Source organism: Lates calcarifer, linkage group LG1, assembly GCF_001640805.2.
Source record: "Lates calcarifer isolate ASB-BC8 linkage group LG1, TLL_Latcal_v3, whole genome shotgun sequence".
In the NCBI taxonomy this organism is placed as follows: domain Eukaryota; kingdom Metazoa; phylum Chordata; class Actinopteri; family Centropomidae; genus Lates; species Lates calcarifer.
In genome coordinates, this window is record NC_066833.1 from 15,913,774 (window position 1) to 15,937,836 (window position 24,063).

General features: G+C 41.2%; 1 protein-coding gene across 1 annotated transcript; it reads right to left on the minus strand.

Annotated features, from left to right (window-relative positions):
* Window positions 1-819: 819 nt before the first annotated feature.
* fstl1b (follistatin-like 1b) lies at window positions 820-22,285 on the minus strand. The gene is made up of 11 exons (XM_018678285.2): window positions 22,101-22,285; window positions 21,905-21,961; window positions 9,461-9,562; window positions 8,999-9,128; window positions 7,351-7,383; window positions 6,818-6,948; window positions 5,706-5,824; window positions 5,178-5,290; window positions 4,060-4,170; window positions 3,849-3,943; window positions 820-2,333 (listed from the first exon to the last, which is right to left on the minus strand). Exons 1-11 carry the CDS (start codon window positions 22,101-22,103, stop codon window positions 2,292-2,294), a joined length of 936 nt encoding a protein of 311 aa, XP_018533801.1. The 5' UTR covers window positions 22,104-22,285; the 3' UTR covers window positions 820-2,291.
* Window positions 22,286-24,063: the final 1,778 nt, after the last annotated feature.

Sequence of the window (24,063 nt, forward strand, 5' to 3'; positions counted from 1 at the left end):
ACTGGACAGCTCTGTTCTGTTCATGTTACTTAAAGAGAATTAGGGCAAATTACATAATGGGGTGTGGGTGAGATTTCCTCACCTAACCTCAGTATGTGTACTGTGCTGTTTTGCAGAACTGTTTCTTAGAAACTACTTACTGTGTAGATTAAGATTTTAGAATGAAAACATGACATGTACCTATTTGCACTGAGACTGTTCAAACAACTAAAACGGTGTATGAAAATAGACTTGTCCCACTTGGACCAGCTAAAGCACAAATAATGCTTACATGATAAATCTGGAAATGCATTACACCACGGGCCCTTAAATTACCTCTATGAAGTATTTCAATATAAGTATGTAAAGGTTTATTTATGTGGCACTTTTCTGAAAAAGATCTTTTCACAATAAGTTGTTCTTAATAAATAGCATTTAGGGCAAAATGTTAAAGAATAAAGATAGTAACGCATTCAAAGGCAACACAATAGAATTAAAAAACCGAGAACCGAGTTAACACATCCAAGAGTAAAACATTTGGCAAAAGGTGAAGGAATATTATTAAGTCCTCATGAACTTTTAAAAAATATCAATTTGATTCAGTGGTCTAATTGTGTGAGGTAAACTGCTCCAAAGTTTAGAGAAAACAACACAGGAAATGTGCTGGGTTTGCCTAAGCCTATAATAATAATAATAACAGCTTTCACTTTTATTTAAGACTTTATGAGCCAGACAATTAGTTTTTGTTCTCCAAACGAAAATTGTTCTTTCTTTTACCCAGTATTTGAAGGTGAAATTTGGCATGTAAAACACAAACACACACAAGGTGAAAAAGCTGTGTTCTTGTGGTGTATGGGCTTTATTGGCATACATACATATTCCTTACAGTCTCTGCACTTTTAGTGGAATACAGAGGTTTAGCTTGATCCTAGTAATGCAACTTTCACACAGCCATTTGTCAGGGATAGAGTCACAAAGCACTAGTTTACTGCTAAACTTCAGCAAAGCACACTCATTCTTGCTACGCCACGTGGCGTGATAGCCTTCATGCAGGCAAAGGTAGAGACCCTATACTGTTTGCAGGTCTAAGGCACTGATTTTTATTGTCAAATCCAATTTAGACACAGGATTCCAACAAATAAACACATTTAACAAACCAAACTACTCTCAGCACACACTTTAATAGCACACACACAATCACCCACCAACACACACACACACACACACACACACACACACAAGCGCTTTATATGCACCCAGTTATTGATGCGTCTAAACTACTTTAGTCGACAGTGAGGCTAGTCCTGCTGTTAGAGTGATTCTGAAAGCACAGGTATAGTGTTGTTGCTGGGTCCAGAGTAATATTTTACCTGGAGAATTTTGTACATCATTCAAACACGTCATCAAGACTTTGGTTTCAGTTTTCACCATGCTATATTCAGATCAGGTCTCACCTGGGTGCAGTTGTGCTGCTTCACCCTGAAAGCTGGACCACTATGATATTTGTCTCAGAAATGTAGGACACAGATAGAAAAAATGTTTGACCAAAAAGCACCAGAGAGACTTGCCTGAGCATAACATGGGAACAAGATGAGTTCCAACTCAAGCCAATAACATACTGTACATGAAAGCAAATGTTTTTGCAGAAAAAAAGATTACTTTAGCTCTACGATACATAAAAAAATATAGGCCTGTGATAAACTAAAGCCTAAGAAAGCTAGAGGAAAAGACCAAGAAGTGCATCGGTCAAGTGGTGGCCGACTGTTGCAGTTTTAAATGGCAACAAAATCAAAATTACTAGTAGCTTTACCCTCTTATCCCAGCTTCTTCAACCAACCTCCTGACCATAAAACCTTTGAAGGTGTTGAGAAACATGCTGCACCAGATGTCAAGTAGTCAGCTTTCTCTGTACTCCAACAGCTCCCTCATTCCAACAGGTGGATTCTTCAAGTTCCAAACCTCACTACCTTTTCAAACGGTGACTTCCACATTCCAAAAACAGCGACAGTTTGTTTAAGAATAACTGTAAAAATATAAGGACTGTAGTAAAAATAGCCCCAGGACTAGTGTAGGGTTGCAGTAATACAATCAAACATGACAGTACTGAACGCAAGGGAATCCTATAATACTCTTTGATAGCCCCTGAATCTAACAAACATCAACACAAACACTTAAACAATGTAAAAAAAAGGTATAATAATTAACATAGCAGAGAAACATGAAAAAGTCAGTTTAACAACACACGGCCACAAGGTAAATCAAGTATCGAAGAAGGGTGATGGCGTCCATCCTCTCCTTCACTCCATCCTTATTTAGGCCTCCTTTGTGCTGGCTTTCATCTTCTCAACTGTTTCCTGTATAATAATAATAATAACAATAATAATGAAAAAATTAGATACAGTGGGTCATTTTACATTCTGAATAAATCATGATGTGAGCACATATTTGTATAATCATCTATGAGCTTTTTTACATATCATTTTAATGTTTTATCCATTAAAAGCAACACTGTATTTTGAAGCATGGTTCTCATGACAGAATTTTGCATTAAAAAAAAATGGTCACATTGAACTTGAACTGCTGAACTTAAGCTGCTGTCCTTCTGGAGTACAGAGTACGTGACCTTGCTGACTCAGCCATGGCTTCAAGCCAGAGTGCTACCTTGTGAGCCTCATGCTCTTATACACACACACACACACACTTCTTACACTCTGAGTGTAGTCATTCTAGAACTGCGTTGATTTTGTAGAGAGATTTTAGGACTTGTTTCAAAAAACTTAATTCTCAGGCTAAAGACATTCTAGAATTCTATTCTCAGTCTACGGGGGCTATAGAATGATACTGAACATCTGGAGAGGTTGCACATCTACATTCTTTGTCTGGGGAGGTTCTAGAACTTCAGAGGAAGCTGCAGTAATCCCATTTGAACTGTTAGACAATTGCTATTGCTTGCCTGAGGAGACTTAACATTTCTGATAACAGAGATTGCAGTATTGTTGTCAATTCAAGACTCCATTAGTCTGGGAGACTAAGATACAACGATAAGAAGCTACAGAGGTCTGGTAAGCTACACACCCCCAGATTATTTTCAACTCATAGTCTTCAGCATTAACCGACACTGACTCAAAGGACATCACTTCATGCAACTTTTTTCATGTATGCAGTAGTACTCCCAACAACCGATAAACAGACTTTGATATGTAAAACTAGTAGATTTCCCTTTAAATGTAAAGTAGGTTACTTGACATTCACTCTTAGGTATAACTAACTATGATTCAGAATCTTCCACACAAAATCTTAAGTCAAAGACATCCCTACTCTTCTAAAATGGAAATAGGAAAATGTTGTTGATCATTTGGCCCTGTTTTCTGCCATCTACCCTCTATTTCATATCCACAGCCATTCCATAGTTTTATTGATCTAATCTAAAAAACATTTCTTTATTTCACCAGTTTTGATTTATTGTTTCACTCTTCGTGCCAGGAGTCGTAAAGCTGCTCACTGAGCTGTGTTAGGTTGGTAGACAGACACATAAAAATTTACACCAATCCAATTTCTATGTGAACTGTATTGTGCTGGCTGAACAGTTTGATTCGAATGTTCTTTGTCCAGAGACATATGGCAAGTAATCAAGGTTATATCCTGACAGAATCTAAAAGCAGACACATCGGTCATGTCAGTGATACTTCATGGACCTTATAACCACATGGAATCCTATGAGAAGCGGGCAGTGATGGAGCTTGTAACTACGACCAGTTCATTTGTCCTTTTCTGTAGTGAAATTCTGAGATACAATTCTGATGTATTTTACTATAATTGATGACATGTTTTATTATAATTATTATTATTTCCAGATTGCAAAGATAGACCTGGTGCTTGTTGAGCTCAGCCACACGGAGGTTCCACTCTTCCTCGGTCATCTCTGCCCCAGCATCTACTGAATCATCCACAGGTGCCATTTTGTCTGGACAGATAACAAAACAATCAAAAATGGCCATGGCATATTTGTCTTAATGTGTGAGTTGACTAAAATGATCAAAGAAATAAATTGTATAAACATCACTTCCAGTTTTAACTTACCAGTGCAGGTCATAGCAGTACAGACCCAGTTGCCACATGCACAGACACAGCGGTTACACTCCACCTGGGTCTCTGCTCCATCCTCATAAGTCTCGTCCTCCAAGGCACATTCTGCAGAAAGACACATGGCAAGCTATTCAGCCAAGATTACAGATAATAGACCACAGGAGAATGACAGCAGAGACAGTGTTATTGATATCAATTTCCATGACCCAGACTTGTCAGCATTTCAAAATGCCACATCACTTTATCCAGTAGCTTAGTTTTAAAGTCATGTGTTTGCTGGCTAGTTTTGGCTTACAGATAAAAGGTCAGCTAATCTGCCAACACTAACGTTAAGCATGTGTGTTGGAGAAACCATTTTGAAAGAATCAGGACTTTTCCAAAACATTTAATATGCCTGTGATTCTCTTGAAATCTCCAGGCTTGAAAATGATGATTTCTGCGAAACAAAGTAAGGAAATCTGTAGGCATACTGAAGCCAGAGTTTCAAAAAATCCCCTGTACGCTAGCCAAATGTGTGTGGTGTGTGTGTTTGTACTTGCACTTCTACCTTTGTGAGGACCAGTCTGAGTGAGGACATTTTGGGATTTAAATGTTTGTTTGAGGGTCAATATTTGGTGTTAGAATTCAGGTTAGAGTTAAGTTCAGGTTAGGGTTAGGGCAAGGATTGGGGTTAGGAATTTAGTTGTAATGGCTGAGTTTAGGGTAAGGGGCTAGGGAATGCATTATGACAATAAGGGGTCCTCACAAAGATAAGTGTACAAGGAAGGAGTGTGTGTGCCTCTGTGTGTGTGTGTGTGTGTGTGTGTGTGTGTCTGTGTCCTTGAGTCCAGTGAAATTCCAGGGTTCACTGCTCTGTGGTGAATATTAGTTTTCTCTGTGACAGAGCAATGCTTCACCATCCTGTGACCTTTATCCCAGATATATTGGCATCAGATGACTGAGCAGACTGAAGTGACTACCTCAGAACTATGACTGTGTCTCAAACTATTCGGACAAGAGTAGCAATTTGAGGCTCATTTTCACAGTTCAGTGGATGTCAGGACTGCCTGTTACCAGCGTGTAACTTAATGTTGCATTACATCAAAATATGCAAGCTATCACTTTAAGCTCACTCTTCTCTGGTGGGTTGAAGCCAGGTTTCAGACAGTTGAGGAATTCATCAAAACTCAGCTTCCAGTCAGCGTTCTCATCAGAGAGCTCAATGAGGGCGTCAACACACAGGCTCCTGGGGAGCACACACATACATGCAGAGACAGAATAAATATCAGCTGATCAATACAGTGAGAACAAAATACTGAAGAGAAAAAGTATACTGTAAAAAATTTTATGGAGTGTTTTATTTCACAGAGTGCAGTTGTTTATGCCAGCTTAGGCTCTCACAGGAGGCCTTCAGTAAAGTTTGCTCTGGCCCAGATAGGGTTCAATGACTTACACTGTGTACCTTAAAATAGCACCACAGAACACAGATAGGAGTCTGTATGTACAAACATTACCACAGAAGAAAATGTTCATATAGTGTGAAGGGAAGTGAAATACTGACGAAACAAAAAAGAATGCAAACAGCTGCCTTTTTTTTCTCTCCACCTTGTGCTCATACACATGTATGTCAACACACAAACCCGCAATCAAAACACACCAACCTGAGCAGCTTGTTGCTCTCCTGGTCTGCGTAGGACTGCATCTCCACAACTGACTCATTGTGCTGGATGAATTTGAGGAGCTCTGAGGAGTCCAGCTGAGAGTCACCATTGTCATAAGACTGCAGAGACATGGACAGACAAAAGTGAGGCACAGTTTAAGTTTATTTGTGGTAAAATATGATGAACTTTGAGACTGCGTGATGCAAATATTACATAATCAGAGGATTGAGGTCTACATTTATCAATTTTTGTTGTGTGCAAACATTACTGTGAGAGAAATGTTCCTTATAGACAGGTCAGTCCAGGCCGACGACAAATTTGCAGTTACAGCGACAAAAACCCAAGAGCAGGCCAGTTGCCATGACAACAATCCCCTAACTCTGATGTTAAGTGATTTCAATTTGGCATGAGCCAAAATTAAAATTGAATTGGGGCTGGAACATAGACTGGTGATCTGTCCAGGGTGTACCCTGTCTTTCACCCAACATCAGCTGGGATTGGCTCCAGTCCCAAACCCCCCAAAATTCAATTCATATAGTCATCTTTGGCATACATTTTTACATCAATGCATATTCATTGGTCACACTGAATTGACATCAGAGCAGCTTGTTGCTTTTTAACCTACTGCACTGGCTCTGTAATAGTGTCTCTGTAGGGACATGTAACAGAGGCTTTTGAAATAGTTTGGCAGTAATTGTAGTGGAACTTTCAGATAATTAAAGCCCATTGTATGACCACGTGATGTGTTGTGGAAGATGGATGAACTCTAAACATTCATGAGATGCTATATAAAGTTAGCATTAAAAATATGCAGCACATTGATGATGATGGGGAAGACCAGACAAACAAATATTGCTGTCTAAACAAACTGTTCAAGAACCGTCTGCTCTTCTGCTTTTATGTCATTCATGTCAGCCCACAGAGTAGCAGAGGCCCTTGTTAAACTGAATTATATCCACAGCAGATGTCTATTGTATGAATAATTAGTGTTTGGTGGAGGCCTAAGTGGTAAATACACCTAGGTAGGATATGATGTAAGAGCAATGGTGTGCATTAATAGAGACTGGGGTCTATTTTGTGTTTCTGTGCCCCAACAGAGAATGGAAGCCCACCTTGAAGTATCTGAGCAGGATGTCAGAGAAGTTGGATCCTTTGACAAACCAACCGTCTGGGACGACCTCAGTCTGCAGCCACTGGATCACACGACTCCTCAGCTCATTACGATCAGTGGCATAGCATACCACTGCAGGGGTGGGAACATCTCCATAGGTCAACGACATTAATATATAATCCAAAGGATAAAATCTATCTTGCAAGCTATTTCACCATTGACCCCTGTCCCTTTGTACATACATCAGTATGATCATGTTTATCACGTCCATAAACTAAAGTTATTGCATGGATATAACAGTCAAATGTTAATACCCAAGGCCTGGCCTTAACCCATCTATGAACTATGACCTCAATCTAAAAATAACCCTGAATTCACCAGGTTAAAGTGAATACTGATAAAACAATTTGAAGTTTTCTCTTATCTCACTGAAATTATAAACACTTTAAATATCAGAAAATAATTCAGTATATACATGCAATACATGCAAAAGTACACACACACACACACACACACACACACACAAAAACTCACCTGGGCTGGCAGCTGCCTGCTCTGTTTTCTTCTCTAAAGGTGATTAAAAAGAGGGAAAGAATATAACATTTGAAGCAAATCTATTGAACAGTGTTGACTTCATTAAGATTAATGGAGCTAAACTTGGCTGTGACTGAGCACTTGGCCAAAGGTCTATAGAGATGACAGTGTGAGATAACTATTTCCCTTCACTACCTTTTCTGATCAATGTTCAGACCAGCAGGGACACAAAGAGTGCGACATCACCAAGTGTAAGAAGTGAAAGTTCATCCAAGACACTAATATTAGATGTATTGATAGATAAGTCAAGGCCAAGAGTGTGAACGTAACAGCAGACCGGTTCAGTGTGGCGGCATGTGGGTGGCCTTATATGGTTGACTATCAACCCAGTCACCTCATATTATCAGTTCCATGAATATGGGCTAGTTCAGAGATCAGTTCAATTAACTGTATACAGTATTATCAGCACTTGCACCATCTGTCAGGTGAGCCAAACTGACTTTTTGCCTCCCTGTCTCACACCATCTACATTCTAGAGTTTGGTGTGAATTTCAGATTCTCAATGTAATATTTAACAGAGTGTGGTCTGATGAATAATGGCTGTGTTATGTCTCGGGGCCAGTAGAACGTCATGTTGGGATAATAAACTTGCGTGCATGCTGTCTATATTGGGCCAATGCTGAAATAACTATGGAATAGCAAAGAGTAAAATGTGTGAGATTCCATCCTACATTTGACACCTGACACAACACAGCAGAACAGTTAGGGATGCACTGATCTGGTACGCTGGATTGGTATTGGTGTCAATACTGACCTTATTATACTGACCAATCTACCGTGAATACACTTTCTTGGTCAATAGCATTAAAAAAAACCAACTGTTCCCACTACCAGTAACATAAATTCAGTCATTGCAGGCCCACAACTAATTTTTTAGTCTCATGTTACCATACATGATTCCATTGAATTCTATCCAGTATCTTAAATTTAGAAAAATAAAGCACTGGTATTTGATCAGTGCTCAGTATCAGCAGATACCCTGAGTTGAGGATTTGGAATCGTCTTCAGAGGAGAAAAACCTGGATCACTGTGTCCCTACCTAGAAACACCCACATAAGCCAACCAGTAAAATGTTGTCAGTTGTGTCTGTATATCTGTCAAATTGAATCACATAAGCTCAGTGAGGACTCAGAATTAGAACATAAAAGACATAAACATAAAAGAGGGGCATATAAGAGGTGCCTTGTCCCGCCAAAAGCGGATAAGAAAACAGTGTACAGCAGACACAGTAACAACAGAAAAGTCTCTCAAGTCATGTTTAAAATATCCATGTAAAATTGTAGGAATATTTATCTAGCCTTGCACCCTGTTCAGATTTGTCACCTCTGCTGATAAAAGTACCCCTGACTATCAGAACACATTATTGCCCTTGATAAGAACATCTTTTTAATTATTAATAATAACATTGTCATGGTCTTAACCACGCTTATTACCAAGATTACTGAGCTTTTAAATGCTCAAAATGACATGACAACTACACAAACTTAATTTGCTGAGGAAGATTTTGCGATACTAAAGGACGCTGTTGTGGGACATTTTGTCAACAGTTTCATTCTTGTGTTGTGTTGCCGTGTGCTGATGCCAGTACCCTGGCAGTGTCCATCGTGGGCAACCTGGATCTTCAAGCCAGTCAGGCAAGCATCTCTGTGGAGCTCACAGTGGTTCCTGTAGGTCTTACCATTGCTGCCACACACTGACCTCTTGTGGGGCTTACAGCTCTGGAAAGAGCAAGAAGAAGAGAAATAGGGGAGAATGAGGTGAATAGTAGAGGAAATTTAAATCCCAAAGTCTTTTTAATTTTCTTTCATTCCTCTATGTCCAATGGCCCCCTCTCTCGTACCGTCAAATTAAAAAAAGATAAGATTATCAACTGGGTTAAGCAGACACAGTTCAAACAAAGGGTATCCATTATAAGATCGGGTTTTGGGATTATCAATGCTTTACTAACATGGTGCTATTAGGAAATTGTGTTTAAATTACCATATAGCAAACTTGGGGGTACATAAAATTCCAGTACAGGAACACACACACACATGCACCTAACACTTACCTCTATGCACAGACAGCTGGGCTCCCCCTTCTCATTGACGGCACACTCCCTGCCGGCCCCACAGAACACATTGGCACACACTTTGCTCTTGCTTTGCAGCTCCTGAAAGAAAAGAAAACACTTTGTCAACGCTTTGAAAATACCATCGGTTTCTACTGATTTCACACACAGGGCGGCACTGTTGCACAAATAACAGGCCCATTCAAAAGCACTGTGATGGTGCTGACCACATCTTATAATGCAAACAATTCACAAATTTGCACATGGTACTCATGGTACTCTCTACTTTCACATTAAACCACGTGTGATCAAATTTGATCATCTGGCACTGGCATAGAGACAGTTTCCTCTTCACAGCATGGACTAAACAGATCCTGATGACACACAACATAAAAGGTCACTGAGTTAACACTCCAGTTTCTTTTTTCTAAACTCAGCTTAGCAGGTTAACTGCATGTTTTTGCATGTTTGTTTGCAAGATATCACAAAAACCACCTGACAGATTTCAGAGAACTTTTATGGAAAGTTAGGCTAGTTTTTGGTAGCCATTTATTTATTTATTTATTTTTGCATGACCCAAAATCCAACTGTGAGTCTATATTGGACCTAAATTGCCTATTGAATTGCCTATTGCCTATTGTGCAATTGTGGTCAAATGTAAAGACACATGGTCCAATCACCTCTGAGCAATCTCTCAAAATCTTATTTCCCCTCTAGGTGGGACTATGCCATGAATTTCCACACCAGCCACCTGAAGAGATAAATTTAAATGGCCATAATTTTGTGGTCACGATTCTGACTCACACATGCAGGACGCAGAGTTTAAGTACTCTCCAAAAATTATGACTGCAATTTCTTTGTCAGTGGGATTGTCTATCGCCATGTGTATTTGGCAGATTACAAAAATTTACAAACATTTCTATAATTAAAGTAACCAATTTAAATGACTGTGCTCTCTAAATGTTTCCTAGTTCTAGCAATATCCCTGCTCTGTAATACCTAGTTTTAGTATCTGCACTTTTATTGAGGTCTCTGGAGACCCATTTATGTTTGCCAGTAGTTGCCATGTCAACGAAGGCCAAACTGGGTTCAGTAAGTGACAGCTGACCATACTGCACTTAGAAAAGAATTGGAAAAGTGGAGCTGATGTCTTCAGTGGAGATTAACCAAGGCCATGCAGCAGATTAAAAAACTGAAATGATAAAAACTATACTCTTTCTGTGTGTGAGTGCTTCTGGCTTTCAACCAAACCATCATCTTAAAAATCCTCCTTACTTTCATTAAAATGTCTCAGTTAAACATTCTCTTGCAGCTAATCAGTCTCATTTCTTGCCTGTGTTTCTTTATCTTTCATTTGTTTGTTGAGGAAGATCACTAGAGAGCTGGCCAAAAAATGAGTTCACTGGAGCCACAAACTGACCAATCGCAAGACGCCAAGCGGAGCTCCGAGAGCTGTTTTATGACCCTCATTACCTCCTCCTTTTCCTATCTGTGTGTCTTTGTATATGTGTGGGTTTATTTGTGTGTATTTGAGTTTGCGTGTGTGTATAGGGTGTTTCCACATCTGGAGTCTGAGCTGTGTTTTCCTTTGGGCCCATTCCCATGCTCTGCTGTGAAATCTTTTCTCCTCCCTGTTTCTCCAGACTCCCCCTCCTCCTCCCTAAGTCGCTGTTTCCTGTAAGAGCGAGACAGAGAGTTGGCCCTCTGCGTATGACTGCACGTGAGTTGGCTTCCAAGCCGCTGTGTGCGTTTGTGAGCCGAGGGGTCTGGTATGTAGGTTAAAATGAAGGTGGATTCTTGTGACTGAACTCTCATAAGCTCACTAATGATAGGATGTAACAAGATGGATGCTGGGAAGGAGGGGGGAGTCACATGCAAGAGTAACGGTATGGCAGCTTTGACTCGAAACTGGTGAGAGGATTGTAGGTTTATGCATGAGTTATAGACACACACACACACACACACACACGCACACTTGCACTCCAAAGCTGAGGTCATGGAAAATCTTCAAAGTAATCCCTGTGGCCTTGAGCATGTTGGACAATTCAGTTTGTTACACACAGATGGGCTAGAGTCCTGTTGAAACCTGTAGAAACCTCAAATGAGAACATGAATAATGGATGGGCTCCTTACATGAATCTGGTGTAAACGAAGAGCTCCTTCTGTCCATCTCTCTTTAAGTGGAACCAGCATAGGATCCCTGACATTTAGCTAATGACTACAGAGGCACGTGGCCTTTATTTTCACATAATTCAAGTGGATTGTTGCTATGGTGAGAGCATGTACAGGCTCCCATTGAGGCAAGATCACAGAAGTGTCAATCAAATGAGGCAAATGGAACCAAGTCCCTTAATGAGATCACAGCAGAGTGTGTTGGTCAGATTTTATGATTGACACAGTCATACAACACAAGACTGTAGACACAATGAGGAATGTGACTTTAACCAACCCTCAAGAAGCAAGAGGAGAGAGGCTGAATATTGGAGCTGTAGCCCATCTACCTTATGTCATAAATCATGTCTGTGTTTAGCCTGGAGCTTTCATTGTCACCATGAACGGGAGTGGGCTGACACGTACCATTACATGCACCATCATTGAGAACATTTACATGGTTTTAATCATGACTACATGCAATATAGGAGAAACCTTGTGATTCATCCCCCATGTATATGAATGTGACATTATCCAGGTTTGCTGGGTTTGACTTCTCCATCTTTTCACCAGTGTAAAATGAGAGTGAAAAGCACTGAATTGTGGGCTTATGTTATTTGTTTGACATTTTGGGAGAACACATCTTTGCTTGGTGAGAGTTAGCTGACAAAATCAATACTGTTCTCAGATCTGTACGCTAAATTGGAAGCTGAGGCCAGCAGCTTGTTGGCTTAGTTTTGCATAACCAGAAACTGGGTAAACAGCATCTACCAGCACCTTTGAAGTTCAAGACTTAACATGTTTATCTTATCCATGTTTCAAAAACCAAGATGTTGTTGAATGTTAGCATCAAAAGTCATTACGGTGATTCTCTAGAAACCCAACCATTACCCAACCACTGAGATAGTACAGTGCATGTAAACACTCATTAAACCAATCACAGACAGAGCAGACATTAGAAATGTACAAAAGCAAACATGCCTGCTGTGTGTGTCCTACTTAAATGACATCAATTTTTCATCGCAGCCAACAAACGCTGCCTTATTTGCCTTCTCTCTCATTTAAAACCAATCACAGAAGCTGGAGTTCTGATAAGTGACTGGTGAATCATAACAGATTAAACAGAGCCTTTCATACAAAAAGCTGCCTCAAGCCTACGGCTGGCTGCATATACATGCATTTCACAGCTCATTTTCCTCGATTCCTACCCTTTTTAAAATTCTTTTCACTTTCAATCTTTTTGTCAGGAGGTTGAAATTATTTAAAGGTTTAAAGAAGATTAAAAGATTTAAGTGATCTCTCTCACAACCCCTCAGTGCATCATTTTCATCTCTCTATCTCCGCGTGGTGCCTCACAAACCAAGTCTAGTGTACTTTAATTTCTGCTATGCTGTAATTCTTCCTGTCTTGTCATCTTACTCCCAGTGCCATGCCCTTTTACGGCTGCAATAGATGTGCCAGTGAACCGAGGCAAGTCTTGCAGAGCTACTGTCGGTGGAAGTGGAAGGAGGAAAAAATAAGATGAGCAGTGAGAGGAAGAATGAGAGGAAGAAGCCCTGAAGAAAGACTGATTATTAAGTGAGAAACAGGTAGATGGGAAGAAGAGGAGAGGTGGGGGTTTGTGCATACTCTGAAATCAATATCTACCCTGCCACATGTTGAATGGCTCCATGCTAAGACAGAGTAAAATTTATTTTTGCTTTAGTAAAAAAATAACTAAATAGGCTTCTTCCATTTTCCACTGAGGACACAGTCTAACAGCGTACATGCTACTGTAAGTTATTTAAAAAAACACATAACTATCTGAATGTCTTACTGCATCTCTGTGTCCTTACCCACCCACACACACACACACATACATATAAAACATTAGTAATGTTTTGAACCATGGACCCAGAGTAATGGAGCCTATGGAGCTTCTATGAGCATATTTTGTGTTTGTGCATGTATGTTTGTGTGTGTGAGTGCATCTTTGGACAGGCTCCATTGATCCAGCAGACCAATCAATGCTCCTCTGCTGTGGGTGTCACTTTATTGCCACCGTGGAGCCATTCCCATAATGCACTCTGCCCATCATTAGCATAGAAAACATTGATTTACAGATGGTCAACACCCTTCCATGGGTATGCCCACAATAACAAGCAGGATGATGAAAAAAATAAGAGCAATTCATTAAACACTGAATTTAGCCTTTCTGTTGGTGAGTCATAAAACTGTATGAATTTCTGTTGAAATAAGGATCACTTTAATCAGCTTGATGAGTTTATTTGGAGTAACAAGCTTCATTTAATGCAATCCAATACAAGAACCCTGCAGCAAATCCTTTTCATACTGAGCTTTTCTTTAGACTGTGTTAGAGAGGTGTTGATTCAGCGCTCTGCTCATTGTGGAGGCTGTATTTTCCGGTGTTGTTGAATTGTGCTGCATCAAAAAAGGGTGAAAGGTGGTTCAGCCTGAGCTGCACCAACATCTCCATGGCACAGTTTCAACAATGACTGAGTGTTAGTGTGGTGTGTGTTTCCATGAACAAAATATCATGATATCTGACAACCTGCAATACTATAATATAACCAAGGAGGGTGGAAGGAGATGGACGAATGATGATGTTTCAATTCACTCTAGTCGCTGCTACACTGGTATGCATTTACAGTTTGTATGCAATGCAGGAAAAAATGCTCAAAATTTTACTGCCAAAGCTACTTCTCTCTCAGATTTGTCACAGCAAAAGACTATAAATAATCTGAATGAATGCAGTTAATTGCATTTTCATTTTACATGACTGGAAAAATGCTGTAAAATAATGACTGCTGAATTGAGAAATACAAAAAGCATGAAATGAAACTGCTCAGAGTTTTGTTTAAATTGGCAGATTGGAGTTATTCATTAAGGAAATTATATCCCAGGACTCATTAGGGAGTTATAACAATGATGCTTATATGAACAGATGAAGCAGTCGAGTCAAGGCAGGCATTAAAACCCTCAGCTGTGGAGGCATCAATCTATTTTGCTGTTGGCATTTATAATCAGAACATAGATTCTGTGTTTGAAACAGACTAAACATGTTATTGCATGTGATTGTTACTAAAAAAGTAACTACAAGTTGTAGCTTTACATGGGGCAGTGGTCCAGGAAGTCAGCGTAACCCTATCCCCCTTACCCTACACTGCTAGCTAGCCGGACTAACTGTTTCCCCTTGTTTTCAGTCTTTCTGCTATGCTAAGCTGTTGGCTTCAGCTTCAGATCTACTTTACAGACATGAGAAAGGTATTCATGTTATGTTTTGTGTGAAACATCATGTTACTAAAAGCAGAACAATGCTGATTTGTTTCTTACCTACAGTGACTCAATTTCCTGCATCATGTACTTCCACTGGCACAGCAGAGACACGCAGACTGACAGATGGACAGACAAATGCAAGCACAGCAAGGTAACTTCAATCTCACAACCCTTAAGGTGCAACCCAGTGTTTCACAAGCATGTTTTCAATGACAATGAGGTGAAATAATGGAAGCGAAACAAGATGTTAAGGCGAGGGACGTAGACAAGAGACAGAATCAGGAGAGTAACAAGGTACGGGGGTGGGGTGGGGGTAGGGGGTACATTCCTGAGCTGTGTTGTGCCTCAGCTGGGGTCCGACAGAGTTCGTCTTGAGCCAAAAATCTCCTCAGTATCTAGGTCAGAGAGGTGCCCCTGCTCTCCCCCTCTCCGAGCATTTCCCGCTTCTCCCTGTGTTGTCTCTCCAGCTCTAGATTGTCCAGCACTCTTCCAGCATCATGAGATGTGGGCTCATGCCAGGGGCAAAGAGGGCAGGGGAGGGGGGCGCAAACTGAACAGCTCATCTCAGCTTCACCTCCCTCTTGCTCCTCTTTCCTTCCTACCAGGCCTTACCAGAAGAGAAGCGGAGCACAGCCAAAGAAGAATGAGAACCACACTTACTCCACACGCTATACTTAAGTTAACTATGATCCAGTTTCCTCCTTTAAGGAATTAATGTGAGCTTGTGGCTAAATCCATCGCACAGGGGAGAAACATCACAGACCGTCATCAGCTCTGGTTGAGTCATTACAGAAAGCTGTAGAGTTTGCCCTCAATAATTCAAGTCCCTCCATTCTCAAACTCTCTAGCCTTTTTCTTCCTCTGAATCTATTCAACTGTATCCTCATACATATCAAATCCAGTTCAGTCTCATTTCTTCTGTACTCGACAGCCTCTTGAGATCAGACATACAGTAAAGCGCTCCACTGAGAAACACACATTCAAACCCTGAAATGACACACACTTCCTTCGAGCTGAAATGCCTGTTTAGTATTTCATGGATTTATATGACAGTGAGCTGATAGTGGAACTGACAGGACGTGTCCTTCGAATAATGAGGCCAAACTAAGAGTAATTTGAGTGTGTTATGAAGTTATGAGCGTGTTGTAATAGGTCTACGGGTGGTCTCAAATGCTGTCGGGGGGGGGGGGGGTCTGAGATTAAACCTGCAGAGACAAAGGGACCCTGGGTAACGACCAGTTTACACAGATCTGCCTGTTCCTCTTCTCCCTGTTTCTTATTCAGTGTGAAAGGAATGCACCAACGGACGGGATGATGTCACCCCAGTCTGCAGCCTCTTATTTTACACCCACCAGCCTGGCTGTTCAAGAGCTGAAGTGTAGCAACTACACCCCAAAAGGAATGACAAGACAAAGAAACAAAACAAAGAAAGACATATAGAGAGAGATGGGCAAAAGATAGAAAGAAAGGACGGAAGGAAGAGGGAGAGGGAACAGGAAAACGCAGAGAAAGTAGGAGTGAGAGAAAGAAAGAGAAAGAGACTAAAGAAAAGCAGGAAATAAGTCATGGTCTGAGCAGAGCCACATCTGCTAGCAGTTAAAACGTCACCCGAGAGCATAAAATGCTATGAATACAGCACCACCCACAGTCCCCCCCCCCTCCTCTTCACCCTGTTGTCACACTGCTGAGACAAAACTGTCCCCTGTCCCCACCACCTGACCCATGTCAATCCCATGGAAGATCTGTCCTCTGCCTCTACCCATTCATTCCCCTGTTCCACATTTCTCTCTTGTCATCCTTTCCTGTATTAAGTACAGATTTTGTCACCTTGTTCAACGCAGATTTCTCTCTCTCTCCTCCTTGACCCAATAACCTTGTCATTTCCCCCAAACTCTCCCCTAACTTTCTTTCTCTGCTCACTCTGTCTTTTTTCTCTCCTCTAACTCCCACCCCTGCTCTGTTCTGGGCATTTTTCCACTGAGAGGGAAAGAGGGAGGGTCCAGGCCAGGGGAATGAGTAGATTCCGTGCCCTCTTCTATGCTCTCTCTTTGAGGCCAGTATTGGGGCTAATGGCTGGAGCATGTTTGTACAAAGGAAAGGCCCATTTACAGACAGGATGTGCAGCCATTAAAAATCTGTTGAAGTGCAAACATGCATGTTTCCACAACCTTTGTTGTCTCAGATATGGTACTGTACTCACATACCTTTATCTGGCACACAGACCAGGTCTAATAAGCTCTGACTAGCCACAATAGTGTCTTATTCTTCCTTGCACATCATAGAGAAACTGTTTGAAATAAGTTGGGATTCAATTAGAGCTGAGGGGATTAGTTGATTAATCAATGGGCTGATCCACAGAAAATTAAGCGCCAACTATTTCCTAAATTGAAGATCTTAATGAGAGCTTGGAAGATCAGAAAGGCTAGTAAGTAGGCCTTTAAATTATTTGGTTATTGCTTCCGAATGTCAGGGATGAAACTATCTGTTCAAACAGTGCAATAGTTTAATGGGAGTGGCTGTAGAGCTCAGTGCGTTGATCAAATTAAACAGATTTATGTTCCCCTGAGGACCTGAGTTCAACATGTTTTTCCCAATGTGAGGCTGACCTCTGTTGAACTCTTTCACACAAAATCTGAAGACCTGCACTATCCCATGTCAAGTCATTAACACAAGACACAGGCATTAAACACAAATAGGTCACTGCCTCACATAAATGGGTGTGCTGTGCACCTGTGATGCTGTTGAAAACTAGAAAAATGTAGACTGGTCTAATGAACTTGGATTTCTGCTGAGGCATGCAGATGGCGGTCTCAGAATTTGGTGTCAACAGCATGAATCCATGGACCCAACCTGCCATGTGTGAACGATCCAGGTTGGTGCACACTTTGGGCCCTTAATACCAATTACTCATGGTTTGAATGCTTCAGCCTATCTGAGTATTGTTGCTGAACAGCAGGCATCCATTTATGGCCACAGTTTACCACCTTCTGATGGTTACTTCCTGCATGATAATGCACCATGTCACACAACAAAAGTTGTCTCAAACTCACCAGATCTGAATCCAACAGAACACCTTTGGGATGTGGTAGAACAAGAGATTGGCAGCATGAATGTGCAGCTGAAAAAGCTGTAGATATTATGTGATACAATCATATCAACATGGAGCAAAATCCTCAAAAGGAATTTTCCCATCATCTTGTGGAATTCAGTCCACGAAGAACTGAGACTGTTTGGGGAGCAAAAGGAGACACTGCCCAATATTTGTATGGTGTTCCTAATAAAGTGCACACTGAGTGTATAGTCCCCATAAAAAGAATCTGGTCCAGGTCCAACAAGTTCCTGGTTGGATAATACAACACACAGAAGGTACAAGCTTGGGAAAATACTCAGATCTTTTTGCAGCTCATCTATATTATTCCTCCTATCTCACACACATCACAAGACAATAAAATGTGTTACATCAGTGTAAATGAGGCATTCTGCTTAACAACAGGAGGATTTCATAATGACACAGGACCTCTTTTACGCAGAGCAAACAACATTTCACATGCAGGACCTGATCACTGGTGGAAGTATAGTAGATGAGTGGCATAAAGTTTCCAGAAAACTGTGTTTGTTTGTTCACTACTTAGGTAAAGTGCCATATCCTCGGAATTCAAACTATTTTTAAACACATCCCACTAATGATGCTGATTTATTGCCTCGGACTATGAGGAAAAAAGGAAAACAATGGGAAATTTATAACCCTTTATAACCTGCATTCAGTAGGCAGCTCTGAGTCCTCTGAGGCTTCCTGAGTGAATTCATCTAAACAAGGCTACTTCTGTGTTTTTAACTCCCTAACTTCAAATGTGCATGTTAGTATGTGACATATCATTGTTTCTTACTCAGAAGCCCTTTGAGTTGACTTTAGTACTGCTCTTTGTCATTGTGTGTGTGGTGCCTTCAAGTGCAGAGTGCGGGTAATGATAAGATACCAGTACAGCTGGTAAGCTAAATGAGGACTCCTTTTAAGCCAAGCCAAGAGTGAAAAAAACACCTTGCAGGAACATGAGACACAGTACCCCCTCTTTCTCTCTACCCCCTCACTACACAGCCAAGTCTTACCTAAACCCCAGTCTCCCCTGCTATAATTGCATGGCTGTGGTTCCATCTCCTCTCTGTTTTACATCACCCTCCATGCTCCGTGCGCAGGATCCATGACTGGATGTTGAGCTACAGTAATTAGAGCAGGCTGATACAGACAGAGGACACACCGTCCCCCTCATGCTCATGTTCCCTCCACCTGGGCAGATATTTTTAGCCCACCTTGAATGAGAGAGAACAGGCATCAACATGGCAACGTGGTGGGGGTGCCTGAGTGGCTGTGGCTCAATCAGAGCCTGCTACAGATCCAGTGTCTCAACTAGAGAATAATCACCATCATCATCTTCCTCTTTTCAGCCTGTCTCCTGTCTCCTTTATCCTCTAAACTCTTGTACTGTGTTAGCAGAGAGGAGAGCTTGTCTGGTTTTCTTGGTGAACTCCTCTTGATGTCTGTATTTTTCAAGATCCAGAGCCGGTGCTGATAATTAAATTAACCACTGTGTCATTCCACCCTGTCGCTGCAAATGATGCAGGATGATACAATAAACACTGCATGCCACAGAAACAGAAATAAACACTGTTCTCTCTTTGTTTATATGCGAGTGTGTGTGCACATGTCCCCCGAGGCTGCAAACTTTCACCGCGCCTGCATATCGACCTCCTTTGCATATCAAGCTCCCGGTGTGTTGGAGTAAAACACTGACATTTTGTTCTCAAGATGCATATCTGGTTTTCAAGCCTGCACACACGAACACAAGAGTTTTCCACACAGAGTCTTGACCCCGGCAAACCCCCCGCCACACTACATCTCTGAGCCGCTTATCTTCAAGCACTGCCAATTTCTCACCTCAGGAGGCACACAGGCATTCTCCTTCATAATAAATGCAGGAGTTAGCTTCCAGATTTTAATAGCCTCATACCAGAAAATAAGAACATCAATTCACACACAAAGAATCCTGTTTTCATGTCTCTTTTACGATTGTGTATACAGTAATTTTAACACACATACCAACACCCAAACATAACCTAAATACACACCCTGTAGCTTCATTACATCCACTCCAGGAGGGGCTTTGCTCCAACTTGTTGACCTCCTTTAGACAGGACACTGGTATGCCAGTTCAGGCCCTTCCCACGGCCAGTCAACAGGCCATATATTATCAGGATAATTACCACTGGAGAATAGATTCCTTTCTAAAACCTCCCCATTACCTTCATGGGTACACTCAACAGGCTCCTCTGTGTGCTCTGTCCTCACCACGCCATACCTCACAGATTACGACCATGAATCTAATAAAGATGCACACAATAGCACATTTTCCAGGCAGCAAAGGTAGGGACAGCAAAGGAAGGTCAGCTGGGAGGGCCCGCATGACAGGCTGTGAGTGATGCAGTGGCAGATGAGACGCTAATGGCCATCTGCGTGAAGCTATAAAGACAGACCAGGCTGCCGTGGCTGTTAAGTGTTCGAAAAATCTATCCTCTAATTACGCTACAGCTAATCTGGAAAAAATGAAAGGAAGTCAGTCCCCTGTTTACTTCCTCAGCCTGTAACTGTTGTGCAGGTCAACAGAGGAGTCAACACAAAACCAGGTGTTCAACAGCTGTGTCCAGGCGAGGTTAAGACCATCAAACACCACCTGCTGTGTTTATGTGTCTTTCTATTTCTATTTCTACATTTTGGGAAATGAGAACTTAATCACTTTCTAACCCAGGGCTAGATGAGAAGAGTGATATCACTCTCAAGTCTGCAAGACTACAAAAACTGCAGTTTCTCCCTGTTTCCAGTCTTCACGCTACATTAAGCTGAGCTAACTGGCTGCTGGCTTCAGCCTTATAGTTACTGTATGGTCATGAGAGTGGTACCAACCCTTTCATCTAACTCTCACTAACACATTTCCCAACATGTCTATGTTGTGCCTATTCCTGCACTGAAACTTCATTTATTCTGTGTTTTTTGAACCTGCCATCCCAATGTGCCCTAAAACCATTAATTATCTCTGTGTGTTTACTCAGAGGTTGGACTACTTAGCACTGCAGTGTGAAACCTATAAGGTGAGCATTCTCCCAACCCTTGAGCTTTACTCACCACCCCTGAGTACGCAGACAAATACACACATGCTCTGTGACCGACCACCCAAACACAGTGTTTGTATGCCATTAGAGCAGCTGGCAGTCGGCTGAGCGTCATGCTACAATATTGATGATGAGGGCCATCAACCCCCCCTGGGGGGCAAGCAGGATTTGTGAGATGTACACAAACACAAGACTTCTCTCCCTCCCTTCTTTTCTTTTCACAGCTGTCTGTCACTCCTGTGCCACTCTTGTCCTCATATAGCAGCTTTTGCTGTGCTGTTAACTTCACAACTCCACACACAGAAAGAAAAAAAAGACTAGGAGGAGTATTTGTGTGTGTGTGGTCCAGCAGGATGCACAATGTTAGTTTGTTTCCATTCACACACAAAAAACATACACAGGCCTATCCAGAGCCTCGTATGTGCAATGATTTTTAGGGAATGAGAATGATGTCCCTGTTGAAAGAAACTCTCCCACTGGCAATTTAGTTAAACTGTGAGGTTGATTGTCTCCATAATGAAGCTCATAACTGGGCAAAGTGAAAACAATAATGGCATAATTGCTTCTCCTTAAGAAGATAAATACCATAACAAGCTATAGACTCAGCGCAGTCCTGGAAACCCAGCTGTAAATGGCTCGTTTCCACCACAGCACCGTGTTGTGTCGGACAATAGCTGTGCTGGATTCCAGATGTGTTCTTAGCTGGTTTAGCTTTGTGAACAAAGCTGCTGTGTGTTAATGTTACTCTGGACGCACAGTGAAGCGTTTAGTACAGAAGTGAGGTAACATTTGGGGCCAATTTTTAACCCTACAACGAGAAGGATTTGAAGTTAAGAGAAATAAAGCCAAACTTACCTCAGCGTTGCACAGAGCTACGGACAGCAGAAGGAGCACGGCGACACTTCGCAACATCTGGACATTAAAAAACAAAAAGAGAAAGTGAGGTTAAGTAAAGAAAGAAAGAACATCTGCCCCCCCTTCCTCCACGCTGCTTCCTTTGTTAGGTTGAGAAAACTTGTGTAAAATCCTACTTTTCAGTGTTCTACGTTACCATTTTTATAAAAGCTGCTCCGCTCAGAAAAAATGCTCGGAGGGTGGGAGCTGGTCTGGATGTTTGTCGGGGACGGAGTCGGGCAGGAGGTCCGTGATTTCAAGAAATCTGAGGAGCGCTGAGGAATTCGTGCCAGTCCGTCAGCCTCTCCTCCTCCTCTCTCACCGCCGCGGCCAATGAAAACGTCTGGAGTCCTCCGAGGACGTTTACAGAGGAATAGAGGAGGGGGGAGGAGCCGGGGAAAGTGTGTGTGTGTGTGTGTGTGTGTGTGTGTGTGTGTGTGTAACCAGATTCCTAATAATTACCTTTATATATTACTTTCTTTTCGTTCTACAAGAAACGTTATTGCTGCCTGGACCATCACATCATCACCCACCCTTATAAAATCATTTCGCCTGCCTTTAGTCATTTTCTATTGCTGGACCCAAATGATATAGCTGCAGGCTAATTACCACTAATGGTCAGGTTGGTTTAATCAACTGTATTAATTGATTTTTGGTTACTAAGGGACAGAAGAACTGTAAACCAATCTGGTAAAAAAAAAAGTTCATGTGCATGTATTTTTGATTTCCATTTACCCAGCCAGGGGGGAAACAAAAAAGCAGACACTTGGAGATTGTGTCAGTTTACAGTACCACAGCTTTTGTCAGCTGAGAAATTCAGTTTATTTGACTACTCATCGGCTCTATTATTAGGAATGATGTGTTTTTTACATAGTGATTTAACTCAGCCAAATAAAATTGTGTAACATCTGAAACTGGATTAATATAATGTGGACCATTAAGAGAACAAGAAATGTAAGCAGGCTGTAGCATTGATGTAGCTTTTGTGCACTTGATGATGAAACCTAACCATACTATCACATTTCCTTTGATTGTTAATGAACCTATAACTGCAGTGAATTCCTCGGTACAAGTAAATCATAGCCTGTATGTGATCAAAGAATATCCCTGCTGTGACACTTTAGAAGCTTAAAACTATCTTCTTTTTTTTTAAAATCATATTTAATTTTTATTCAATTTTATCTGATTCCTCTGATATTCTCTCATAGTAACTGAGAATCCCTTTCATTTCACTGCATGTTCTACTCTGCATCTCTGCACATTTGACAAGTAAAGAACCTTGAACTTTGGATCTTGAAAATAAACAGTTAGATGGACCCATTTATTAAATGAACGTAAATGACACAAATAAAAGTATGAAAGTTTCTGGCTGTATACCCATCATTTCTTTTATTTCTTTTATTTCCACATGATATCTTATTTCAGTTATTCAAGCTACATCATATGGTGTCCCTTTCTAGCCTCGTCCTTGAATCAGACCTACATTCAGAGAAGCCCTGCATGGAGACCTTTTTCCCCATGTGCTGAAAGATTAATGTTCAAAGGTTCTTATGATTTCAGTATTTCAGGATTACAAACCGCCGCTGGTGTGCATGCTCCGGCGAGGAGTAATTAAAGAGTGATTAAGAAGGACAGTCTGAGGCACTGAACACCGCAGCACACTTGAATTTTGAATAGAAAGAAGAGGATGAATGAATTTTTCCCACTGCAAGCCATCAATTATATATAACTTCATCCCCTCTGAGGAAATCTACCTGTTTAAATAGATGCTGTGATTATTCGACACCCCGGGGCTCTTTGTTGAGTGTGTGTACTATTTGATAGCATGCAAGCATGGATTTGTGTGTGTGTGTTCTGGTGTTTTTCATTCAGCACTAATGTTGAATAACAAGTAGTGGAAAAACATGAAAGAAATTGCAGATTTTTTGAATTGAAAGATTAGTTTCAAGTTCTTAAGTGTTCTTCCTTTGCTAGTGGATATTTTGTCCTCCATATTATCTCACTTGACCTTTGTGTGCCTCCCTATTTTGCCAGCATACAGGAAGCTGTGTGAAGGGAGAGGAAAAGTGTTTTTTTTTCTTTCTTTCTTTTTGTCCTTCCCTTTGGGAGTTACAAAACAA

What these genes read in the sequence shown, in the direction of transcription:
- fstl1b (XM_018678285.2), bottom strand. An exon ending in GAGAGCAACAAGCTGCTCAG is followed by an intron (nt 5,291 to 5,705) that starts GTTGGTGTGTTT and finishes TGTGCTCCCCAG; the next exon opens with GAGCCTGTGTGTTGACGCCC. An exon ending in CTGAGCTCAACAAGCACCAG is followed by an intron (nt 2,334 to 3,848) that starts GTCTATCTTTGC and finishes ATTATTATACAG; the next exon opens with GAAACAGTTGAGAAGATGAA.